General features: G+C 32.0%; 1 protein-coding gene across 2 annotated transcripts in view; it reads right to left on the bottom strand.

Moving 5' to 3' along the window:
• LOC127720026 (msx2-interacting protein-like) overlaps nucleotides 1-13,098 on the bottom strand; it is a 63,380-nt gene extending 50,282 nt beyond the window's left edge. For both annotated transcript variants that reach the window (XM_052226438.1, XM_052226439.1), the window contains exon 1: nucleotides 12,875-13,098. In XM_052226438.1, the coding sequence (XP_052082398.1) occupies nucleotides 12,875-12,957 (83 nt within the window). In that variant the 5' untranslated portion in view covers nucleotides 12,958-13,098. The remainder of the gene's footprint in view (nucleotides 1-12,874) is intronic.
• Nucleotides 13,099-22,986: the final 9,888 nt, after the last annotated feature.

Here is a 22,986-nt window from a genome sequence, read left to right as displayed (position 1 = left end):
GATATATATTATGTATACATGTAAGGTTAAAAATTATTGACATATCCTGCCCATCAACTCTTAAACTTTACTGTTTTACAATTACTGGCAGTTGTTTAAATTGAATAAAAGGGGTAGTAAGAGACAGCAACCCAACAAAAAATAAAAAATCCAAAATGCTTGATTCAGAGCTCACTGACTTCAGCAGTTGACAAATATTTATACTGTATTAAGTTAAAATGACCAAATACTTTTAAAAAAATTGTGAATTTAATTTAAAACTATCAAAGTTCTTCAATTAACAACAACCCCTACTCCCTTCCTCAACTAAACTAAACATTAAGATAAAAACAACTGACAAACACCTCCCCCTTTTTTCAGTCAATATTTTCTCTGTATATATATATGAAGCATTTCTATGTTATCCTAATCCTGTAAAATGTATGTAGACAGATAAAAACAAAGGATGATTTATTATTGCTTCAGGAAATACTTGTTGGCAGTATTCCAAACATCACCTCTCATACAAAAATAAATGGGGTCGCTAGGGTCAGTGTTTATACTGGTATTGTTTTTCTTCCCAGAAATACCTTTGTGCACATGTACAAGGAAAATTGGTGGTTATGTTATCTGTTGTAAAATATGTGTCTGGTCTATCTTAACCAGAAAGAAACAAGTTTTCCTCACTTATCTAAATTCAACCCAGAAATGTTAGTAGAATATTAATTGAAAAAGCAACCCAACAAATCATTAAATGAAAATACAAAATACTAACAAAATTCAGTAACTTTTACAGCTTTGAAAATAAAAGCAACCCAACAAATCATTAAATGAAAATACAATATACTAACAAAATTCAGTAACTTTTACAGCTTTGAAAATTCCCACACACCAGATTTATAACTTTTAAGACCAGTTTTTTAATCAAATCCATTTAAAACCTTTCAACAAATTAACATGTTCATAGACATATATATTTACATTGTGTATTAATTTATGTGATGCAATTGAAATGTCAAAACATTACAATGTTAATAATTAATGACACGATTTTAAATTTTCTCAACATTGTTTAAAATTTTATTACAATGTCATAATTTTAGGACAATAAAACATTTTGATGAACAATGTCCTCAAAACTTTACGTAATTCATCATATTTTTATAACCCTACTTCAAGTGAGCTCATTTGAAGTTGGTTTTCTTCAATAAAAATACATAATGCGCATATTTTTGTCTAATCTTTTAAAGGTCAGAGAGTCCTTGGGGATATCTTTACTTCTTTTTGATCCCGTTTCAAAGTACACAAAACAACACTAAAGAAACTTTACTAAGTTCTATTCACCGAACATAATAAGGATTTTTACATGCACACAATATGTTATTAAGTCGGCCATAGAAATTAAACAAGACACCCTGTATAATGTTATTCAAACACAATAGACCGCTGTCATTAGTTTGAGAATGTTATTGGCGTTTTGCCAAAGCAATTAAATCATGTCCCAGATCATGTTTATCACCAAGAACGTAAATAGCTTTAGGGCTGAACAATTCTCCGGTTTCTAAATCAATTTTATCCACGTCTGCAAATGACTTGGAAGGTCGCCAAATAGCGGAAGAGTCCACTCAAAAGGGGAGTCTGTGGGCGATAACGGTATTTGTCACAGTACATTCTGCAAAATCATCTGCAAAAGTTACCAAAACAGATAGACTCGTCCAAAATGACTCATCCTCAGGTGATGTTTTGCAAGAAATTAGCTCTGCGTGCCTAGATATCCGGGGCCTCGATCAAATGACTGAATTGACGGAGAATACATTTTGTCCAACAGTTCAATTTTATGGAAAATTCACTCTAAAAATAAGATCCGAAATTAAAATACTAAAAAGAAATGGAAATTAGTATTATACTGGATTATTATCCATGATTAATTTGAGAAATTTAGTTTTAATTTTCGTAGAAAACTTTAGTTACAAATGGCGACCTAGATATGTAGAAAAAACATGGCCGCCATGATGATTGTCCACTGAATAAAACGGTGATGACGTTGGATTGGTAGCATTATTAAACAGGAATACACAACTTTTATTTTATTTTAGAGTGAAATAAATTATATTTGATTAGTTTTCCTTTCTATATCGTGTTAGAGATATATGTTTTGTATCAAGCTGTGGATTTTGAAGCCCGCCAACAGCATGTGGATTTGGACGACCTTCGACGTCACTGGACACGTTCTTGGATAAAAAATGTATTGCCCATATCTATAGAAATCGGTAGTTTTATTCTTTAAATCTACTTCGTGGTTTCTGGGACAGAAAAATTGTGGTACATCTGCATTAAATGATTATAAAAACCATAGGGGGTTTATTTTTAACGTCAATAAAAAAATGTTCCGAGTTGACGGCAAAACCACTATTAAAATACTTTTTGTTTTTTAGAAATTTTTCACTTACGAATTTAAACAAATTATTTTTTTAATGTTACACAAGGTAAGTATATTTAATGATTTCAGGTTAAAACAGGTTTGTAGAAATGGCATGTTGAGATGTAAGAAAGAGAGGACAGCTACAACATTTGAGTAAAGCCATGATTGCACACGCCTCAAATTTTGCATGTATTGCATGACGTCTATAAATGTATAGTAATTTAAACCTGTACAGAAAGCATAACAAAAAAATCCAATTAAACTGACATATTTTTGGCAGATTAATATCCTTTATTGATATAAATTTTCTCCTTCAATAAATATTTCACATAATATGTCTTCTTGATCTTTGCAAATTGCAGGATGCATACATACATTTTAACCCCAGTGCTAAAAGGCTACTTTTTCAAAGTTTGAACACAATAGTTAGTCTTTTTCTATTGGTATATGTATATAACAAATGATTACAAAGGTTTCTGTAATTTAGGATACCAATATAGCATGTTAGCATGATTGCTGAAAAAGATTATTGAAACTTGCCCAAAAAGATCATAAATTTGCCAATTTCATTTGAGGTACAAAGTTACAAAAGTTACATGTGTTATCTTCATAACATTTTGACTGATCAAAATTTAAAATTACAGGTGTTTGGACTAGAGAAATGAAAACTAATAATACAATATACAATGTATCACAAAACTGGTGAAGTACATGTAAAGTACTGGTAAGCATTTAGGGAGTTACCAATTGATTTTTAAAAGGGGGGGGGATGAAAAATTTGTAACTCCCTTAAAGTAAATGTGGGGATCAGAAATCAAAGACTTATTTTCATACATGTAGATGTGTAACATTATTTTCACATGCCAAATTATATAAATAATGAGATGTTTTCAGAAAACCTTCTATATTGTGCCAAATAATATCTATTGCCAATTGCAACATCCCTTCAAACGATTTAAAATACATGTACAAAAAAAATGTACTTTAAACCTTGTCACAACAAATCTACCCTTTAGCATTATAATGTATATGTAACTTCCAATTAATTTCTGTGAACACCAACAGAATAGCCAAAAGCTAAAGTGACCTGCTGAACTATGATGTAATTTTATTTTTCTCTTAAGGTCAAATATCCTGTACATACATGTATGTAATAGATTGAAAAATGGCATAGTACTTAAAATTAAACAGTCCGTTTAACGGACTTCCTTGTGGTTATTTTAGTATGAGAGAAAGTGTAAATACATCTTTATTCATTCAAATGCAAGCAGCTTATAACTTTTTTTTTTATCAAACAGGAACTTAATTTCCTGTAGATCAACAAAATATGTAACAAACATGCTATCAATCACCAATTTTGGACAGCACAGAACAGAATTTTTAAGACAACTTCATTAGTTATCTACATTTAATAAACACTGATGATCCAAAGGTCTTGACGTTCAAAATTTTGAAAAGGACAGACACAATTTTTGTATTTTGTAATTTTCTTCAAGGACGACCAGGGAAAATAAAAGATTTTGAGAACTCTGCATATTTATTTTTGATTTTCTACAGGTTTTTTTGTTTAAAGTCAACAGAACTTGTCAAATTACATAAATTTGTTCCATACATGTAAAATTTAAATTTAGACCAAATTCATTCTTTGCATTGATCAAATAAAGATGCCTTTTCATCAAACTCTTGTTTGGTTTGAAAATAAACTTTCAGGATCTACAATTAGTCACATGTTTTACTAATAATGTAAACTCTTAATAGCTTCATATAACATTAAATTGGGGAAAATTTACTTGAATGGGTTTATTTTAATTACCTTTGACTGATAATTTTTTTTTTAAACTGACTTTCAGATTTAAAAAGTGTTTGCAACTAGTAAAACTTTTAATTAATTCTGTTGAGAAACTGCAGAGATTCTGAGAGTTAGGTCCAGGGGTAAAACAAACAACATCTGAAAATGTAGGTTATTAGCATAAATACTCCCCCCATCACAAGGCAGTTGAATAAAACTTATTTTGAATCTATCCAATTACTTTGTATATATATCATGTATATGTTAATGTACAAAACTGCTCAATTAATTATAGTCACAACAGGATTTTATAAGGAGATCCAATTCAATGCGCTCCTTTGTCAGCTCTCATAATGATTGCCTTTCATGTTCTATAAAGCATAACCAATGTCTTTTTAGGTTACCAAAAACTTTAATAAACCAACATTTCAATTGCAGCGCAATATAGTTCTGAACAAAAGCTTCCTGTTCTGAATTGCCCATGATTAAGATAAACAAAATCATTCAAGATTAAAATAACACCATTTAAAGTTTAAATTTATTGTCAGGTTTGGACTGAAATATATAAAGCGTGGCCACGCTTGCAACATAGTTTCCCATGCCATGTTTTCATACTGTATATGTAGTTGGCGGCAGATTTTCATGGTTATTACTTTCAAGTAACAATCGTTAAAAGGAGAATAAATTGTAATTTATTGGCAAAATTTTTAACATGCCAATGGTTTTATACTTTGCTCAAGTTTAAGAAAATTTAAATTTAGAAGTCTTAAAATTTTATGATGAAATGGAAATTTAACAAAGGCAATTAGTAAAACTATTTATGGTACCAAAATGAATCTTCCTTCAATAAGTACATATTGATATAATCATAGCAATACACACAGATTATTCACAATATTTGGGGAATCATTTGACATGTAAAACATCAAATAAAGGGTGAAAAAACTCCTTGGTCATGTTAGTGGTAAAAGTGTAAATATGTTCATGTACAATTATCAACTACAAAATTTCAATCCTGGTATCTATGATGAGTTTATCTACAATGTACATAAATAAAATGCTTCAATAACAATTTTAAAAGTAGAATACAACATTTACAAATGTAGCATATGGAAAAATGCTGCCCACAGTCTAGACTTCTGAAAGAACTGATCTGGTGAACATGAAAATATATCTATATGTAGTAGTTCGCTGTCAATAGGAAAGTGCTGTTCAAATTTTAAAAGAGAGAAAAAATATTTACTTCACTTGTTTGAATTATGTAAGCACATAATAAAATCACCTAAAACTGTCATGAAATTTTATTGCTTTAAAAAACACAAGACAAAGACTTATTCCCCTATAAATCAGACCAGCAAAAGGACAACCTTGTATGTCACATACTTTACAAATATCACAAAAACAAAAAGATGATAAAATCGTTTTTACATTTATAGCAACCATGAGTTACACAATATTTTGTCATCCTGACATCACTCCCAGTATAAACATGTTTGAAATGTAAAAACAACCTAGAAATGGGCTATCAAAAGGATTGTTATACAAATGTTCATGATGAAAACATGACTAACTTTTCAATTTTCACATTCATATTGCTATTTTCCAATGCTGTATTGAACTTTTAATGATTAACTACAAGCTGTCACCGAATTTATAAAACAGTTTGATGACACAGATGTTTTTTGTACTAAATGATATAGAAAAGTGTATTTGATAATTTTCCTGTGTAACTGTTTATAAAAATTTAGTTAATATGGAAACACGTTTTTTTCGAATCAGGGGAAATGTCATATAAAACACCAATGATTTATTTCTATGCTGTGATCAAATTTATTAAAAAAAATCTAGATTGTAATACATGTATTGAATAACAAATCAATACTCAGAACAGGGGTCTTATTTAATATAAATCAAATGGGAAAGTTTACAACAGTAACAGCTTGAATAAGGATCATAGTTGACACGGAATAGTGACATATGAACAAAAGGAGAAAGTGAGGGTATATACATTGTACATCAAGGAGTCAGTAATACAACTTCACAAACAAAAACCAAAAGAAAATTGCATTGGACCAAAACTTCAATTGAAAAATTAATACTGTCATGACTAGTAAAATCAAGACTATTTTGAATCCTCTATATAACACAATAAGGAGTATGTAACAGACAACAGGAGAGCACTACATGTAAATGTACATGTACAGTTTATGAGATTGACATATGTCATTCACAGGGTTCAAATTATGTGTTTCATTATGAACATCATCAAAAAGAATGAGAAGACACAGTCTTGATTCTATAGTTTTACGTGTACAGTATATTTGTGTTGACAATGCAAATTGTACATGAACATAAACACATAAAATCTTGAATGCAACAATATTTTATAATTTACTAAAATTTGAACTAATAATAAACATTTTTAGGGAAGTTTGTATGAAATGTTGCCACTTTGAAATGAAAATAATTATAAACACTTTATAAATTGCATGTATCTGACAGTCTTTTCTGGATTTCCCAGGAATTTTCGAACCTTAATATTTTAAAAATATGTAGACACATTAATAGGAGCTATAATGACCAAAAGGACCATAAAAAGCATACAAAACTTCAATTTAGGTCAACTTTGCCTGAATTGACCTATATTTTCTATTGAAATATCTTTACACATATTTGTATTGTTAGGTTGCTTGCACAACAACTCATTTCATTTAATTCTCATTTAAAGATAATGACTACAATGTAGTTTCACTGTTTCATCACAGTCATGTACATTTTGTAAGCATGATAAAATAAGAATTTTTCTTAATAGTACACAATAAATAAGATTAATTTTCATTTTTATACTTTTCTTTTCAAACTGGTCACACCTTTCAGTTTATAGATTGTTATTTCTTGTTCGGATTTTAACATACAAAATTTATGAAATTCCTTAATATTTTCTTTCCAAATCTGATCTAAAATCTACACTGGCCAGCCTAAATGTACATATATAATGTAGCAACACTTTGCAATTGGTCTAGGTCAGAAACTAAATTGACAGTATTTCAAGACACCATCTGAGGCTGGTTTATTTGGTAGTATTTATAGCACACAGAACTTCCAAATAGGAGAATATCTGACAGCTTGTCAGAATCCTTCAAAATTTAGTATGAATAAAAGAAGATGTGGGTTGTTCTCAATTATTCCAACCAAAAATAATGGGCTATTCAGCGAATAAACAGTTTACAATCTTCAATATTGAAGTACTGCTTACACATCAACACCATTTTTGCACTGGATTTCAAGAATAAATTCATAGTCACTGAAGGGTTTCCCTTTTTTGTAATACTGTATGCAGTGTTGAAAAGAACCTTATATCTATTTAACTGATCAGGCTTACATTGCTGCTTGAGAATACATTGTCGAAGTTTAGTGTCTGAAAATTAATCTTTAGACTTAAAATTTGGGTCATTTTCATGGATCCACTACTTCAAACAAGATAAATGCTGGGGTGTCATTTCGTATATTCTTATTGGGTCTATTTTAAGATTTAATGTTCCCCTTACAAGTGTACTTTCTTTTTCTGAATGGATGGGGAACTTCTGGCAGTATGTGCATGACATTAGACCAGTTGATTCATCAAAATATAGCCACGGTTCGATTGATTTTCCAGTGGGGCTTTAATGTCCGTTCCCGTTATTCAAGATCGCATTTTTTATCTTTAGTGAGATCTTCATTTGATTTCTTTTGAAGACATTGAAAACACAGTCACTTGTTTCTATCCATGGGAAGGTTGAATATCCTTCTATATTGTCTATTCTCTTGGACAAAGTGACACCAAAGTGAAACAGACTCATTTTGTTCGAAATATGTAACTTAAGGTTGCCCCAACTAAAATGTCTAAATGATTAAATGATTTGTCACGTGACTTCTTGCAACTATTTATAACCTTGTGTCTCCAATAAATGATTAAATGATTTGTCATGTGACTTCTTGCAACTATTTATAACCTTGTGTCTCCAAGAAATACAAGTTAAAAATAACTTTTATCACTCATCAGCAAGGTCAGGGATGAAACATTTTTTTATCTCAATTTCAATAATAATATGGCTTAAAAATGACGATACAGATGGTTAAAAAGGTTAGCAAAGATCATTTTTATTTCCTTTAAAATCGAAGGTCCTTCTATTGTAGCTAGTAACCAAAACGAAATTCTGATTGCAACAGTGGAAGGTCACGGACCTCGGACCACCGCTATTTTGAACCCCTGCAGTAACAACACCATGGTAAGAAAAAGTCAAAAAGACGAAAAACAGTAAAAAAAAACATTACAAATAAATGTGGATAGTGTCCACATGTGGACACAGATGATGCCCCCGCTTGCATATCATATAGTTATAAAGGGACATAACTGAAGAACGGTAAAAGTGACGCTACCCAAATTTGAACTTGATCTGAGTTTTGTGGTATTAAGCATTGTGTGTAAGTCTCATAACATTTGGTTGAGGCTAACTTAAGTAGAGAACAGAACTAAAAATTCAGCAGTTTTTCTATTTGTAAGCATGAATAACTCTAGAACGGTTGTGTATAAGTTTTATAACATTTGGTTGAGACAAACTAAAAAATTCAGCAATTTTTATGTCTATAAAGGGACATAACTCAAGAATGGTAAAAGTGTCGCCAACTTATTTCGTACTTAATCTGTATTATGTAGTAATAAGCATTGTGTATAAGTTCCATAACATTTGGTTGAGGCAAACTAAAGTTAGAAAACGGAAACAAAAAATTTGTACTTGATCTTAGTTTTGTGGTAATGAATATTGTGTTTAGGTTTCGTAATGTTTGGTTGGGGCAAACTTAAGTTACGGAATGGAAACTAAAAATTTTGCAATCTTTCGATTTATAAAGGGGCATAACTCAATAATGGTTAAAGTGACACTACCCAAATTCAACTTGATCTGTGTTTTATCAGTGGAAGTCAAAATTAAACATTGCATTGTATAAAGCATTGATTGTAGTTGATTAAACTATAATCATGGACAAAGGAAGATAACTCCAATTTTAAAAATTACTTGATATTTAGAAGAAAATAAAAATTTTGCAATTATTCCATTTATAAAGGGGCATAACTCTAGAACGGTTAAAGTGACGCCACTAAAATTCAAATTTGATCTGTTTTTTTGTGGTAATAAGCATTGTGTATAAGTTTCATAACATTTGGTTGAGGCAAACTTAAGTTAGAGAATGGAAACTAAAAATTTAGCAATTTTTTCATTTATAAAGGGGCATAACTCTAGAACGGTTAAAGTGACGCCACCAAAATTCAAACTTGATCTGTGTTTTGTGGTAATAAGCATTGTGTATAAGTTTCATAACATTTGGTTAAGGAAAACTTAAGTTAGAGAACGGAAACTAAAAATTTTGCAATTTTTCCATTTATAAAAGGGCATAACTCTAGAACGGTTAAAGTAATGCCACCAAAATTCAAACTTGATCTGTGTTTTGTGGTAATAAGCATTGTGTATAAGTTTCATAACATTTAGTTGAGGCAAACTCAAGTTAGAGAACGGAAACCAATTTTGGGACGTATGGACGGACGTACGTACGGACGTATGTACAGACGGACAAGGGTAAAACTTAATGCCACCACCGCTACGGCGGGGGAAAAAAAACACTGAAAACTTCGCTACACAAACACCACCAAAAACTGATGGTGATCTCAGGTGCTCAACAAGGGTACAATTTACTCATCTAAAATTTTTGTCATTGCTTTCAAGAAAAGGAATTGACCTTTTAAATGTATTAAGACAGTAAATACTTGTATGATAATAACATTGGAAAAATAATCACATTATTGAAACTACAAACCATCTGGCAAAAACTCTGTTTGACATAGTAAAATTTGCATATTTTATGTTATTAATGCTTACACTAGTTTTTAGTTATAAAAATCCATAAGGTAACAATTTACATTTATTTCAAAATTTATACTTTTATCTATATTTTACAAATAAACCTACATTAAATTGTATTGAACAAAATTTGAGGTCTACATGTAAATCAGAGTATTTTTGAAACATTCAAAGAGTGGCAGAAGATATCTTAGGGTCAGTCAGTAAGTCAAACTACAAAATGTAACAAGTCAAAAACAAACTGACAATACCATGGCTAAAAAGCAAACAACAAGTCTACATGTACAAAACAAGCAACATATGTGTAACTGAGCGACAAGAACCACACCAAAAACTGAAACTGCTACTTAAGTGCTGCATATGTTTTAGTGTAGAAGCTTATACATATACATGTATGATATTTTTAACTGTTCATTTCAGATTGTGCCAAAATTATGTACCTGATAAGCATTACTCCAGAAGGTCACCGATTTAATTTGCAATTTGATGCTCATGGGAATATAACATGTATTCAAGTATAATGGGATCTAGTATTGAATAACAATATCATTAATTTCTAAATTACCAAAAAGGTGATCACAAATTGTTTGAAAGTATATTTAAGTGAATTGCAGCAACATAATTTTTGCAAAAAGACTTCGTTAATTGCTAATCATGCCAATTCCCTTACAAGAGATGCAAATGATCAGTAATCCTGGCTAATCACACATGACTTGCTGCAATGCATGTTAAGTTCTGAAATGAACAAGGCAGAAAAAATCTTTATTTTCACGGAACAATTTCCACTTTATAAATGTACAGATGCCAAAATGAACATCCAAATGATTGTCTTTTCAATATAAGAATCTGATTTCACTAGATTTACACAACTGATTGATTGGTGTTTAACGCCACTTTCAACACTATTGTGCTATTTCATGGCGGTCAGTTTTAATTGAAGGAGGAAGCCAGAGTGCCCAGAGAGAACCACTGACATTCGGTAGGAATAGAGATTTACATGAAAAAAATGTATTTCCATTTTCAGTACAGTGACATGTGTGTACATGTATGTCTAAAAGCAATTTCCGATTAACTGATTCTGCCCATCAAGAATCTGGTCACAGTCAACTTCTCTCTCCCTAGTAAGAACCTAATGTCAGTGGTTTCTATTCTTTCAATATAGGAATAAAAGGAGATATAGGAAAGTTATTGTATGGACACACTAAGTAACACATTCAGTTTCTGTCATCTTTTAAAATTTGTACGACTTTTTTTTGTGTTCCTAGAATCCTGCGTCTCCCTTTATTCATTATAAAATGTCAGAGTGGTCAAAATCTATTTTAGGTTTGCCTGTCAATGGGGCTGATACATCATTGTTCTATTTTTATTCAATATTATGAATTGCTCCAGATTTGTGTTAGTGTCATTGAATTTACCGGACAAGACAACTTTTAGTGACTGTAAATACCTACATGTTAACGTTACAGCTGAATATCAACTGTTGCGTAGCTGAAAATTGAAAAATCCATTGCAGATCTTTTTCAATATAAAAATAAGAAGTGGTATTTGGTATATATTTGCCAATGAGATAACAGTCAACCAGTGTCTAAATGAGGTGGATGTTAGCAACTATACATTTGTGTAGGTCACCATACATGTAGGTCATACATAATATGTAGATAGACCTTTGAAGGTGTCAGTAAATCCCAAACTGTATAGTCAGCTACATGTTTGTATAAAACATGTTGAGGGAAGATCATTTAATGATCATTTTAAACTTCAAACTTTATTATTGTGGAATGTGAAATATTGTTTTTTATGTAATTTTATTAATTTAGGGTAAAAATAGATATAGGTGAGGAATACATACATGTAATGTATCTGCTTGGTGAATCAAAACTTTTAGCAGGAAATAAGATGATGTGTTAAAGATTGGTAAGAGACAACTATCCACCAGAGACCAAATGACATAGAAATTAGCAAACACAGGTCCCTGTACAGCCTTCAACAAAAAGTAAAACCCATACTGCAAAGCAAGCTATAAAAGGCCCTGATCAGCTGATATGACAAATGTAAAAAAAATCTGTCCCAAAAAATATATAAATGCAAATTAATCCCCTCACTTCCATATGGTACAATGTATTCAATACTAAAATGTACATGTCTGTAAACTCCCCTACATGCTAAAAGTGGTTCTGTAATTACTATATTAAGTATTGAATTTGTCTCATTAATATCATTAACATGCTAGTTAGATCAAATACATTTATCAATTTCAAAGAAACCTGAGATTTTTAGCCTAGATATTTAAGAGAATCCTTATCCGAGTATTATTACTCATGACTAACAAATTAATGCATTCTTTCATAAGAAATTAATAATGCCATCTGCCCCCGTCCGGACAGCAATTATACAACATTCATAACAACACACACTCTAAAAATAAAATTCTAAGCTAAATAACTAAACTAATAAAATCCAATTGCGAGAAGAAGCAAATTATGGTATATTTCTAATATATATATATATTCCACAATATCAAAAGAAAGGTGAAATAAAAGTTACACGCATTCATTCAAGGAAGACGTGGCTCGGACGAACACTGATATGTAAAAAATAATCCACAACAAAGACGGAATTTATTTCTAATATACTCCATATTTCACGAAATACTATGAATACACGACATAAAACACAAAATTTCAAATAAATTCTCGTGTTTAATAATAATCCGTGAGTTGGTTTGGTCTCATCGCGCCCACAATGTTGACCTCATTTCGTCAACGTGCTCGAACCCAAGGCAAAACTCACCTTTTAAAATATTCCGATATCTCCTCTTCCGTAACATTTTCGGGTAAATTCCCAACTAAGAGATATCTGGTTTCTCGAACCATTTCTTGAATATGCTACATCACGTTAAATAAAATGCAAAAGCATCACAAAATCACATTGCATTACACAGTTCATAGTCAATATTCCTTCTCTGTAAAGCTGTGTAGTAAAAAATTCATGGCCTCGTTGACGTCACGATAACACGTGACCTTCGACCGAAAGAATAGTCACATGATTTATAATTAACACAGCTTGGGGCTTTCTCAAAACAATGGCACATAATGTATAAATTTAATCGGATCAATATTTTGTGGCATGTTTTAACACGTACGCGTAAGTGGTTATCAACAAAATGTAATTAATATAAATCTAACGGCGATCAAGTAAAGCTAATGGATCAAAAGTGGTTTTAATATTTGAAAATCAGCCATCTATTGGAAACAAGCCAGTCATTTGCTTTGTGTATTGAACTGTTGAGAAAAATGTGTACATAAAGTGTGTATAGATAGAATACAGATAACTACGGACGAAAACATATGTATAAGCGGACAAGGAAAAGTAATTTGGTGTTGTGTCAAAACACAATGCATATATTTAGATCCGAATACTGAGAATGTTGATGTAAAGTAAAAACCAGAGACGTTAAGCCGTATTGGTATTCGTATTCATACAGATACAGATATATCGTCTCTGGTAAAACAACATGGAAGAAGACATAATTCGACTACATGTGGAAGGGATGATTCGCGCTATTTCAAGCTTGATGCTATATATAGGTTAAGAAATTTACCGAGTTTACATATCATAAGCATTTGAAACATCAGATATTATATTGATAAATCTAGTGTACTCTTCATGAAATAGCGCTATATAGCTACAGGTCTATGTATAAAAAACAGGGATCGATTTTTTATATGAATCTTATGGAGCTGCCATTTGATTTTTATGGGGGGGGGGGGGGGGGGCTAGGATGAAAAATGTTGTCCTGCATTTTTTTTTAGTTGCACTCTCTGTCCTGCCTTTTTATTTTTCACTCTATTCGGTCCTGCTTTTTTTCTATTAGTTTATTCTGACTTTTTTTTACATAAATTGTCATCCTGTTTTTTTTTCCAAGTTGCTCATCCTGCCTTTTTTTTACTCAAAACCCCTGTCCTGCCTTTTTTTCAAATTTCATCCAAGCCCCCCCCCCCACCATAAAAATCAAATGGTAGCTCCTTTATATATGTTTAAAATAACTCTTTGAAAAAGGTGGGTACTAGCTGAAAATGTAACAGCTGCCTATATCCCTACCATAAAAGGATTGAAGTGGCTTCCCCGGCATCGTATGATTTTGTTAAAACCAGATCAGAGCACTCGGTATACCGTTTTGTGCAGTCGGGGTTATTCTTTTTCGCAGGTCGATTGTCTTCAACTGTCATTAGTCAGAGAATTGGCAATTAAATATTATGTGTTTTATTCAAAATGGCAGGACTTTATTTGAACCCTTTCTATCGTCTCAAAAAAATAATTCATCACAAGTAGAAACCCTGTATGCGAACAAAAAAATCGCAGCTTTGCTAACTAAAAATCTCCAACAAAGAAGCCTTCACAGAAACTAAACAATTCTGTCTTTATCTAAATTTATTTATTGACTGAAGTATAAATTTTCCTCGGTGAAAACAGAGACATATATATACACATACGTCTCTGGTGAAAATCTGGGACTGATAGATAAATATATACATTCACCATTTAATCTATATTCAGTGCATATTTCAGAGGGACGTGGCGACATTATACCAGCAATTTATTCTAATCTCGCCTGTTCTAAATCACAATGATAAAATTTGAATGTTCGTTTCCAACCAACACTGTTGTACAGGTATAATATTAATAACCCATAAATTATGACAACAAACACGACAAGTAGGGACCATCTCAAAGTTTATATTGGCCGAATGAAGGTCAGATTTAACCGCGAAAATATACATTTCTTTGCTGACAGTCATCTTCGGAAGTGGGATTTCCAAGTAATAGTGAATACTCGGAATCATTGTAAAAGAATATCGGAAATATGTATGGCATATTAAAATGCGAGATTTGGACCGTCTCAGGAAAGTAAATACTACTAACATTTATATTAACTTATATCAGAAGTCCATTACTCTTCTGCTTATATATATATATATATATATATATATATATATATATATATCTATAATAAGATACCTTTTTGAAGCTTTATACCTTTTTAATTTAAGTTAACACCCACCAATAAGGACAAGGAGGGGGCATATGGACTTTTACGCGAGACGAACATTTTTTTTACTTAGATGTAAAAAAATAATTTTTTTTTCAATAACATACAGAAACCAGGGTTGTTTTTTTAAGGGGGGGGGGGGGGGGGGGCTCAATGTTGTATTTAGTTTTCCCCGCCTGATTTTCATTGGAAACTTACATTTTTTTCACTTCCTTTATGGATCAAATTTTTTTGTTCACGGGATTTAAAATCAACCAATTCATGTAAAAAACTAACCCTTGCAAAAGATTAATAGCCATGCAGTGCCTAAACAGATATAATAAAACTGCACATACATGCGCTAACGCTTTCAAGTTGTTTGGTACAGAAAAGACGAGACAAGACAATTTATTACAACTTAGGCACACGTATGGTGCTACAAGAGGATAACAATTATACATTAACAATTTCATACGATTATACATTTGCAAGCAAGACACACAATAAATAAGTTAGCGATTTCATACAAATAGAAATGTCTTAAAAACGTGCACAGTTTTGTTAGAACTGGTACATTACAGTGTGACAGTAGACCTTTGAATTTTGATTGGGAAGGATTGTTTGTGTAATATGTAGGTATATACCTTTCTCTTAATGACATAATTTGTGCATTGGTACATGTAAAAAAATAATGATGTTCGTCACCAATTGTATTTAAATAGCAGTGACAGCATATACGATCCTCTTTTGGTGTATTTTTCAACCGACCAACTTCAATAGGAATTTTGATATTTGAACTAAATCTACTGTAGATATAACGGTCTGCCACTTTAAGATTGAGAAAATATTGCTCTAAACAAAACATAGTTTTGTATGACGCATAAAACACACCTCTTGACGAGTTTGTCATATCAGCAAATAGACGGTGTCCGAATTGGTCAACTAATATTTGTTTTAGTTCTTTTTTAATATCCGAACTTTTGATAACACCCTGTGCATTCCAGACAAAAGAAAATCCTGTATCATCTAATATTTGTTTCAGAGAAGATAACCATTTAAATGAGTGTTTACCTGAATTATGTAAGTTATACATTAACTGATACAAAATCCCGGATAATTTGCTTCTACCGCTTTGCACTAACTTTGACCAAAAGCAAAGTAATTTAGTTTTAATATTAATTATTAACGGAAATCTGCCAGTCTCCCCATGCATAGACCATATAATTTGGTGTTGTTGATCTTACATTCAAGACCCTCTTCAGGAAACCTTAGTGCACCTTTTCAATCATGTCAACATTCTCAACACCCCATAATTCCGAGCCATAAAGTAAAATTGGAGAGACTACAATCAAATAGTCGAAACGGCAGATCTGAAGGAATGTTTACATTTCTTAACTTGTAGTATAATGCGTACAATGCTTTTTGTGACTGTTCAACCAGTTTTTCTTTAATAGATTAAAATTACAATTGTATCTTATCAATAATCCCAGATAATTATAGCTGTCCGTGAGCTGTAATTCCTCGCCTCTTAACATAAATCTCAGATTTCTTTGACGCCTTGCCTTCTCAAACACCATTACTTTCTTCTTATCAATGTTTACATTTAGTTTCCAGTTAGCACAGTATTCACCAAACTTATTTAACATTCTTTGTAAATCGTCAGCTGATTCTTCCAGTAATATTGTATCATCAGCATATAATAATAAAAAAATTCTAATATACATGCCAAGTTCACTTAGACAGTATTCATTTACCTTTTCTAAACATGTTATATCATGCTGAATAAAATAGCTTTTAAGATCATTAATGAAAAGAGCAAACAGAAAGATCGATAAGTTTTCACCTTGTCTAACTCCAACTTCGCACGGAAAGAAATTTGAACAACCCGAGTTGTGTCTTACACATGATTTGATATTATAATAGAGGTTATAAACAGAGTTAATTATTTTGCCTGTTATGTTACTAGAAATAAGCTTTTGCCACAGCCCTACCCTCCACACAGTATCAAATGCTTTCTTGAAATCTACAAATGTGCAGAATAAACGCTTTCCAGAAAGCAACTAAAGTTGAATCAAACAATATAAACTAAATATATTTTCAATTGTGGAGTGACCTTTCCTAAATCCCGCTTGGCATTTTGAAAGTAATTCAACTTCTTGTGCAAACCTGTCTAGTCTATTATTAAGTATAGCTGTAAATACTTTACTTAAACATGATACCAGTGTTATACCTCGATACGAGTCTGGATCTTTAAGATCTCCCTTATTCTTATAAATGGAATTAATTATTCCAATTGACCAGATTTCGGGTATAATCCCTGTGTCGAATACGAAATTGCACAACTTGACGTAAAGAGGTAAACATAAAGACAGAAAATTTTTAATATACTCGTTTCTTATCCCATCATATCCAGCGGCTTTATTATTTTTTAAAGTCTTAATGACTTTGATTATTTCTTCCTTGGTAAATGGGCTAATTGAAACTCTCCCTCTTCATTTACCTCACTTTCATTAAGCTTCTTTAAATGGTCATACATTACTTCTAGTAGTGAAATTGAACTTTCCCTTTTTTGTTTCGGAGAAAATCTATTTAAAACTTTCCAAAATTCTTTCGGGTTATTTTTTGATATATTACGAAGCTCCTTTTCTGTTTTAAACTGATACTTTTGAAAACAATTGTTTATTTCTTTTTTATATTCCTTACTTGCTCTTTTCAGTGACTTCTTATTATTTATACATTTCTGTTTATTATATTTATATTTTGCCGAGTGAAATTGTTTTCTTTTCAATTTACATGATTTACCAAACCTTGCCGGGTTTATCACCCTTTTTGAGCCCATTAGCTTTTTTCATCGGACTTTTATTAACAAAAGTTCCAAAAGAATCTTTAGCTGCCTGCGAGTAAAAATTTGTTAAACTAGTTATTACTCCGTTTATATCATGATCATCTTTTTTGAAGGATTCCAATTCATTACACAAATCAAGTGAAGAATTTTTTCTCGTTATTCCTTACATTTTCGATGAATTTGTGTTAATCCTGTTCAATCCATTTTATTGACAAAAAACATTGTCGAATTCTGGCCAGTTAATCATGGGTTTGCACAACTTTCTTATACTAGGGAATGTAAGAAGAAAAATCTAGAACGACAGACAAAAATAAAGTAAAGTAAAACATATGGAATAGGTATCGCAAGTGAAGTTGTTGAGAGTTAATTTACACATAAACTTCTGCTTCCCGGCAGTAAGATCCGTGGTAATGGTCTTTGGTGGATATGACTTTATAAAATATATAACGGACCCCGTGTTGGGACAGTCAAACGGTCAGAACACGCCTTGCGATAAATAAAAGTAGATACTGCTACGATATCAGTTTGTCTATGGTTTGTAAAAGTAAATACTAGTATAAGAAAATACCTCTATAGGCTGTAAAGCAGATTTTTGTACACTGCCTAGCTAAAACCTTTATTAATTTGAATAAAATATTTGTACTAGAAGACGAGTATGTTTTAAGAATAGAAAATATATATAGCAAATATGCGAAACTTCAACTGGCATATGTCCCAAGTCTGGAGTCTGTATTTCATAGATTATCTTTGAATGTTGTCTGTCAATTTTTCAATTTATTCGTCTAGTGTTTGAAAAAGGCCGTTGGTTTTCTCGTTAAGCTGAATTGTTTCACATTTGTAATGTCGAGGCCTTTAGTAGCAGACAGTTACGTAATGGGTTTTGCTCAATCTTGAAGGCCGTACAGTGACATATATAGTTGCTTTTATCCCTTAATTTGGACTCTGGTGGATAGTTTCTCATTAGCAATCATATATCATATCTCCTTACTATGCTTATATATATATATTAATATATAAGTCTGAAAATTAAACCCAACAGTATTAGAATTAGATTTTTATCAACGGGATTTGAACTCACACCTTTGATACACTACAGCTCCAATCGCTTAGCCTCGTGTCCAGCGCTCTAGACTACTCGACTACATCCGCTATATAAAACTATAACTTCAATAGTCATAGTGTTACCTTGTCACGTAAGGCGAATCTAGAGATAGACATAAGACATGTGTTTTAAGCGTGTGTAGATTTTATATTATTTTTAATGCACAATGTATTTTTATTTGTCAGCAATCTAACTCAACAATTTTTATATACCGTATGGGATAATGATTCAATTCATTATACAGTCACTAGAAATAAGTATATCATACAAACAAGTCTAAGCAGGTGACAACCATACAATATATATGCCCACTGGATCTCAGTGTGTGTGAGATACATGGTAAAACGTATATATTTGCAAACATCTAATTTTTATTTTGGTAACTTTCAACGATTGCAATGATTACCATCGGAATTTCAGACTTGTATAACAGACACTTTGTCAAAGAAAATATTGAGTTAAAAAAAGTTTTACTATGTTCAGTTTACAAGGGCATGTTATCATTCAAGTGCTAGGTAAAATCCTCTGCTCCTCTCCCGACTCTGCTATACTACAAACCTTACGTTCATTCATACATGGGTTCTCAGAATAGAGAATGATGGCCCAAAAGAATAGAGAATAAAGAAAAAAAATAGTAAAGAGTAAAGAATGATGGGCCGACAAAAATACAGAATAGAGAAAAATGGCATAAAAATTAAAGAACACAGAAATGAAGACTCCCATATAGACCCTCGCGTATATAAAGTACATTCGAATAATTAGCATATCTTTTAGTCGATATTAAATGTCCCAATATGGTGGCTATGCAAAGTACTCACCCTTTTAAAAACTAAACACTGTCATGTTGGTGCCTTTTATAGCTGACTATACTAAATGGGTTTTGCTTATTTTTGAAGGTGGCCTATATAGCTAATCATGATGATAGTTCCTATCATCCTTGTCATTTGGACTATATATTATGGTAGATAATTGTTTTATTGACATAATATCCCTTTAAGATCAATTTAATTGCCCAATAAATATCTCGTTATTTTATGTTATAATGGGTAATATATGTTGGTAATGTAAAAACATCAAAGATTTCTGAAGATTTTTTACAGTAAAATCATGCTGTATATATAGAAGCGCATCAAAAGTGTCTGTCATTTATAATTTTGTTTTGATAGTTTGAAATCGACTGGAGATTGATTTTGCTATCATTAATGTCATGATACCGAACCGATTTCGAAAAGTTCATGGTCGGATATGATGGGAAATATTTCAATGAAAAGGGCAAAATTTTCAATAAGACTACCTGGTTCAGGTAAACATAAACACAAGAGAATCGTAGTGTGCAAACTCAAAATACTCTTGAACTCTTATATCATAGGTCTATTAGACATACCATCTCATCAGTGGCAGATCAGATGGGGCATAGGCGTACTCCCCTCTTTGATCGGCAAAAAAATCATGAAAAGTTTTCGCCTCACTATATGCTCCGCGCTATTGATTACCATTACGAACAATAAAACACCCCTCAAACCATAGATCTACCCCTGCCAATCTTGGGATATTGACATTTATCAGTACCCGAACTGAATCACTTTTTATCTATACTCTCTATTTTCAAAAGATACGTGTATTTGGAAGAAGTGCATCCATTCCTAACTGCATCGATGAGGTGGATACTTGACTTGATTCAAATATTGGATAATGACTAAGTGCAGAAGATAGCATTGCCTATAGCACGGCATGTCATATTGATGATGACTGTTTGATTGTTGTTTGCTTTACGCCCAGTGGCAAACATTTCATGCATGTTCAGGATGAGAACACATTAACAATAAAGGAAGGTCGTGTAATAGGGGTCAACCGGGATTAAGGGCGGAAAATTTTTGAATGCCACTGAAAAATAAGCGTATATTGGATAGGGACAGAAATTTGACCTTTAAGCAGGCCACCCATGCGAACCCCTAAATGAGTTGTTGCAAGGGTACCTATAGTGCAGAGAGCGTAGTACTATCTCTTCACGAGGCATCGGATTGCGGATTTGTATATCTCGCACAGCCAAACGGACGGCCCACTTCGTCATGGATTACTGCCGATTGGAAGAAGACCAAACGTGACCATATTTCTACTCTCCAGTCACCTTGGGGTGCGACATATCAGCAGTAGTCATATGCTGCTAATATGGGCAGCAAAAGACACTGACATAACTTGATTTTTTATTTTCCATCAAGACTATGCATGTAAATAATATAAAATTAATATAAGTTAATCAGCTTTATAGAACGTTTGTTTATATCAATTGCAACAGAATCCATGGCGACAAATGTACACATCAATTTAAAAAAAAGTACAGCTGAGCCTATGGTCGATAATGAATTAAAATATGGAATATTTAAACCAATTTAGAACTTTTTTTAAATTACACGAAAAGGACGAAGCCCTGAATGGGCATTGAATTTTGGAAGAATGAATAACGATTTCTATATATATATAGTGTCATGATTTGAATTTAGATGACTAGTTCTAACAATCCATAGACATTGAAATTATGAAACGAAAATGAGTTACTATGTTTGTTGAATAATGTCACATTTATTTAAGGTACTTTAAATATTGTTTAAACACTTATTTTATATGACAATGAACAATGAGACGGATAAATGCTTTCGATTTTCTTTGAAGTTGGCATACATGTTCCAATACGTGTATCGTACTGAACATGCATGAAATATTTGCCACTGGACGTTAAGCAACCAACAATCAATCAATCAAATACGTGTGGTGGTGTGTGGACTTTTTTGTTTCTTTGCTTTTTTTTTCTTTTTGGCCATGCTATTATCTGGTTTTCTTGGACTTATTATTTATGATATTCCTATTTGGTATTTTCTGTCTCTCTCTTTTAGGGACGACTAGCGAGGTATAAACATTTATCATTGGCTCTGAATGCACCGGATAATATGACAGATGCAGCATATCATTCCAGGGCACATGATATTAACCTCACTTAAGGTCGAAGTTCAAATTGACCTAGACTTTAAAAGTAAGGGTTTAGTGCTTGTATGTCTTTCCTTGCTTGGTCCTATATATGTCTCGTTGCGTTTGATTTCCTTCAAATGTATTGTCTTCTTGGTTCCGATTTCTGGTTTCCCCTTTAACACAACTGGTACCCTCCACCTGTTATTTGTACAGTTACATAACAATCCACATATTTCATAATTAGATACCTATATATGAGGCTTACTTGTAAGCCAAAATAACAACTATTGCGAAGATTCGATAATTACCGATGAAAATAACTTGATATTTCCATATTTACTCCATAACTGCGAAATGAAACCAGAAACTAAATTTTTATTAAGATACCAACACATTTCACGTCTGTACGAACTCAAAATTTATCCCTTCGCAAAAAAAACCCAACAAGAGCCAAAATGTTCATATGTGCTTGGCATCAAAAATATATTATGCTGCTGAATTTATAAAATGGGAAATACAACTATTTAAAACTTCCTATATATCCAAAATTTTAACAAGAACTAACAATACATTGGGATGATTCGAAGTGCAATTTCCTCCTTTGTTCTTTTAGAAGTGCTAGAAATTCAATTTTCTTTATAAAAGCAAGGACGATATGTTATGATTGCCAATGAGACAACTGAGACTTCACCAGAGACCAAATGACATAGAAGTTACCAACTATAGTTCACCGTACAGCCTTCAACAATGAGCAAAACCCTTACCGTATAGTAAGCTATAACAGGGCCCGAAATGACAAAATGTACAACAATTCAAACGAGAAAATAATAACCGCCTGATTTACAGGCTCATGACTTGGGAAAGACACATACAGAATGTGACAGGGTGTTAAACATGTTTGCTAGCGCAAAACCCTCCCCCTAACCTGGGACATTGGTGTAACAGTACAACATAAGAACAAA

Source organism: Mytilus californianus, unplaced genomic scaffold (assembly GCF_021869535.1).
Source record: "Mytilus californianus isolate M0D057914Y unplaced genomic scaffold, xbMytCali1.0.p SCAF_11, whole genome shotgun sequence".
In the NCBI taxonomy this organism is placed as follows: Eukaryota; Metazoa; Mollusca; class Bivalvia; order Mytilida; family Mytilidae; genus Mytilus; species Mytilus californianus.
Note: the sequence above shows the minus strand (reverse complement) of the source record. Positions and strands in the feature narration are given on the sequence as shown.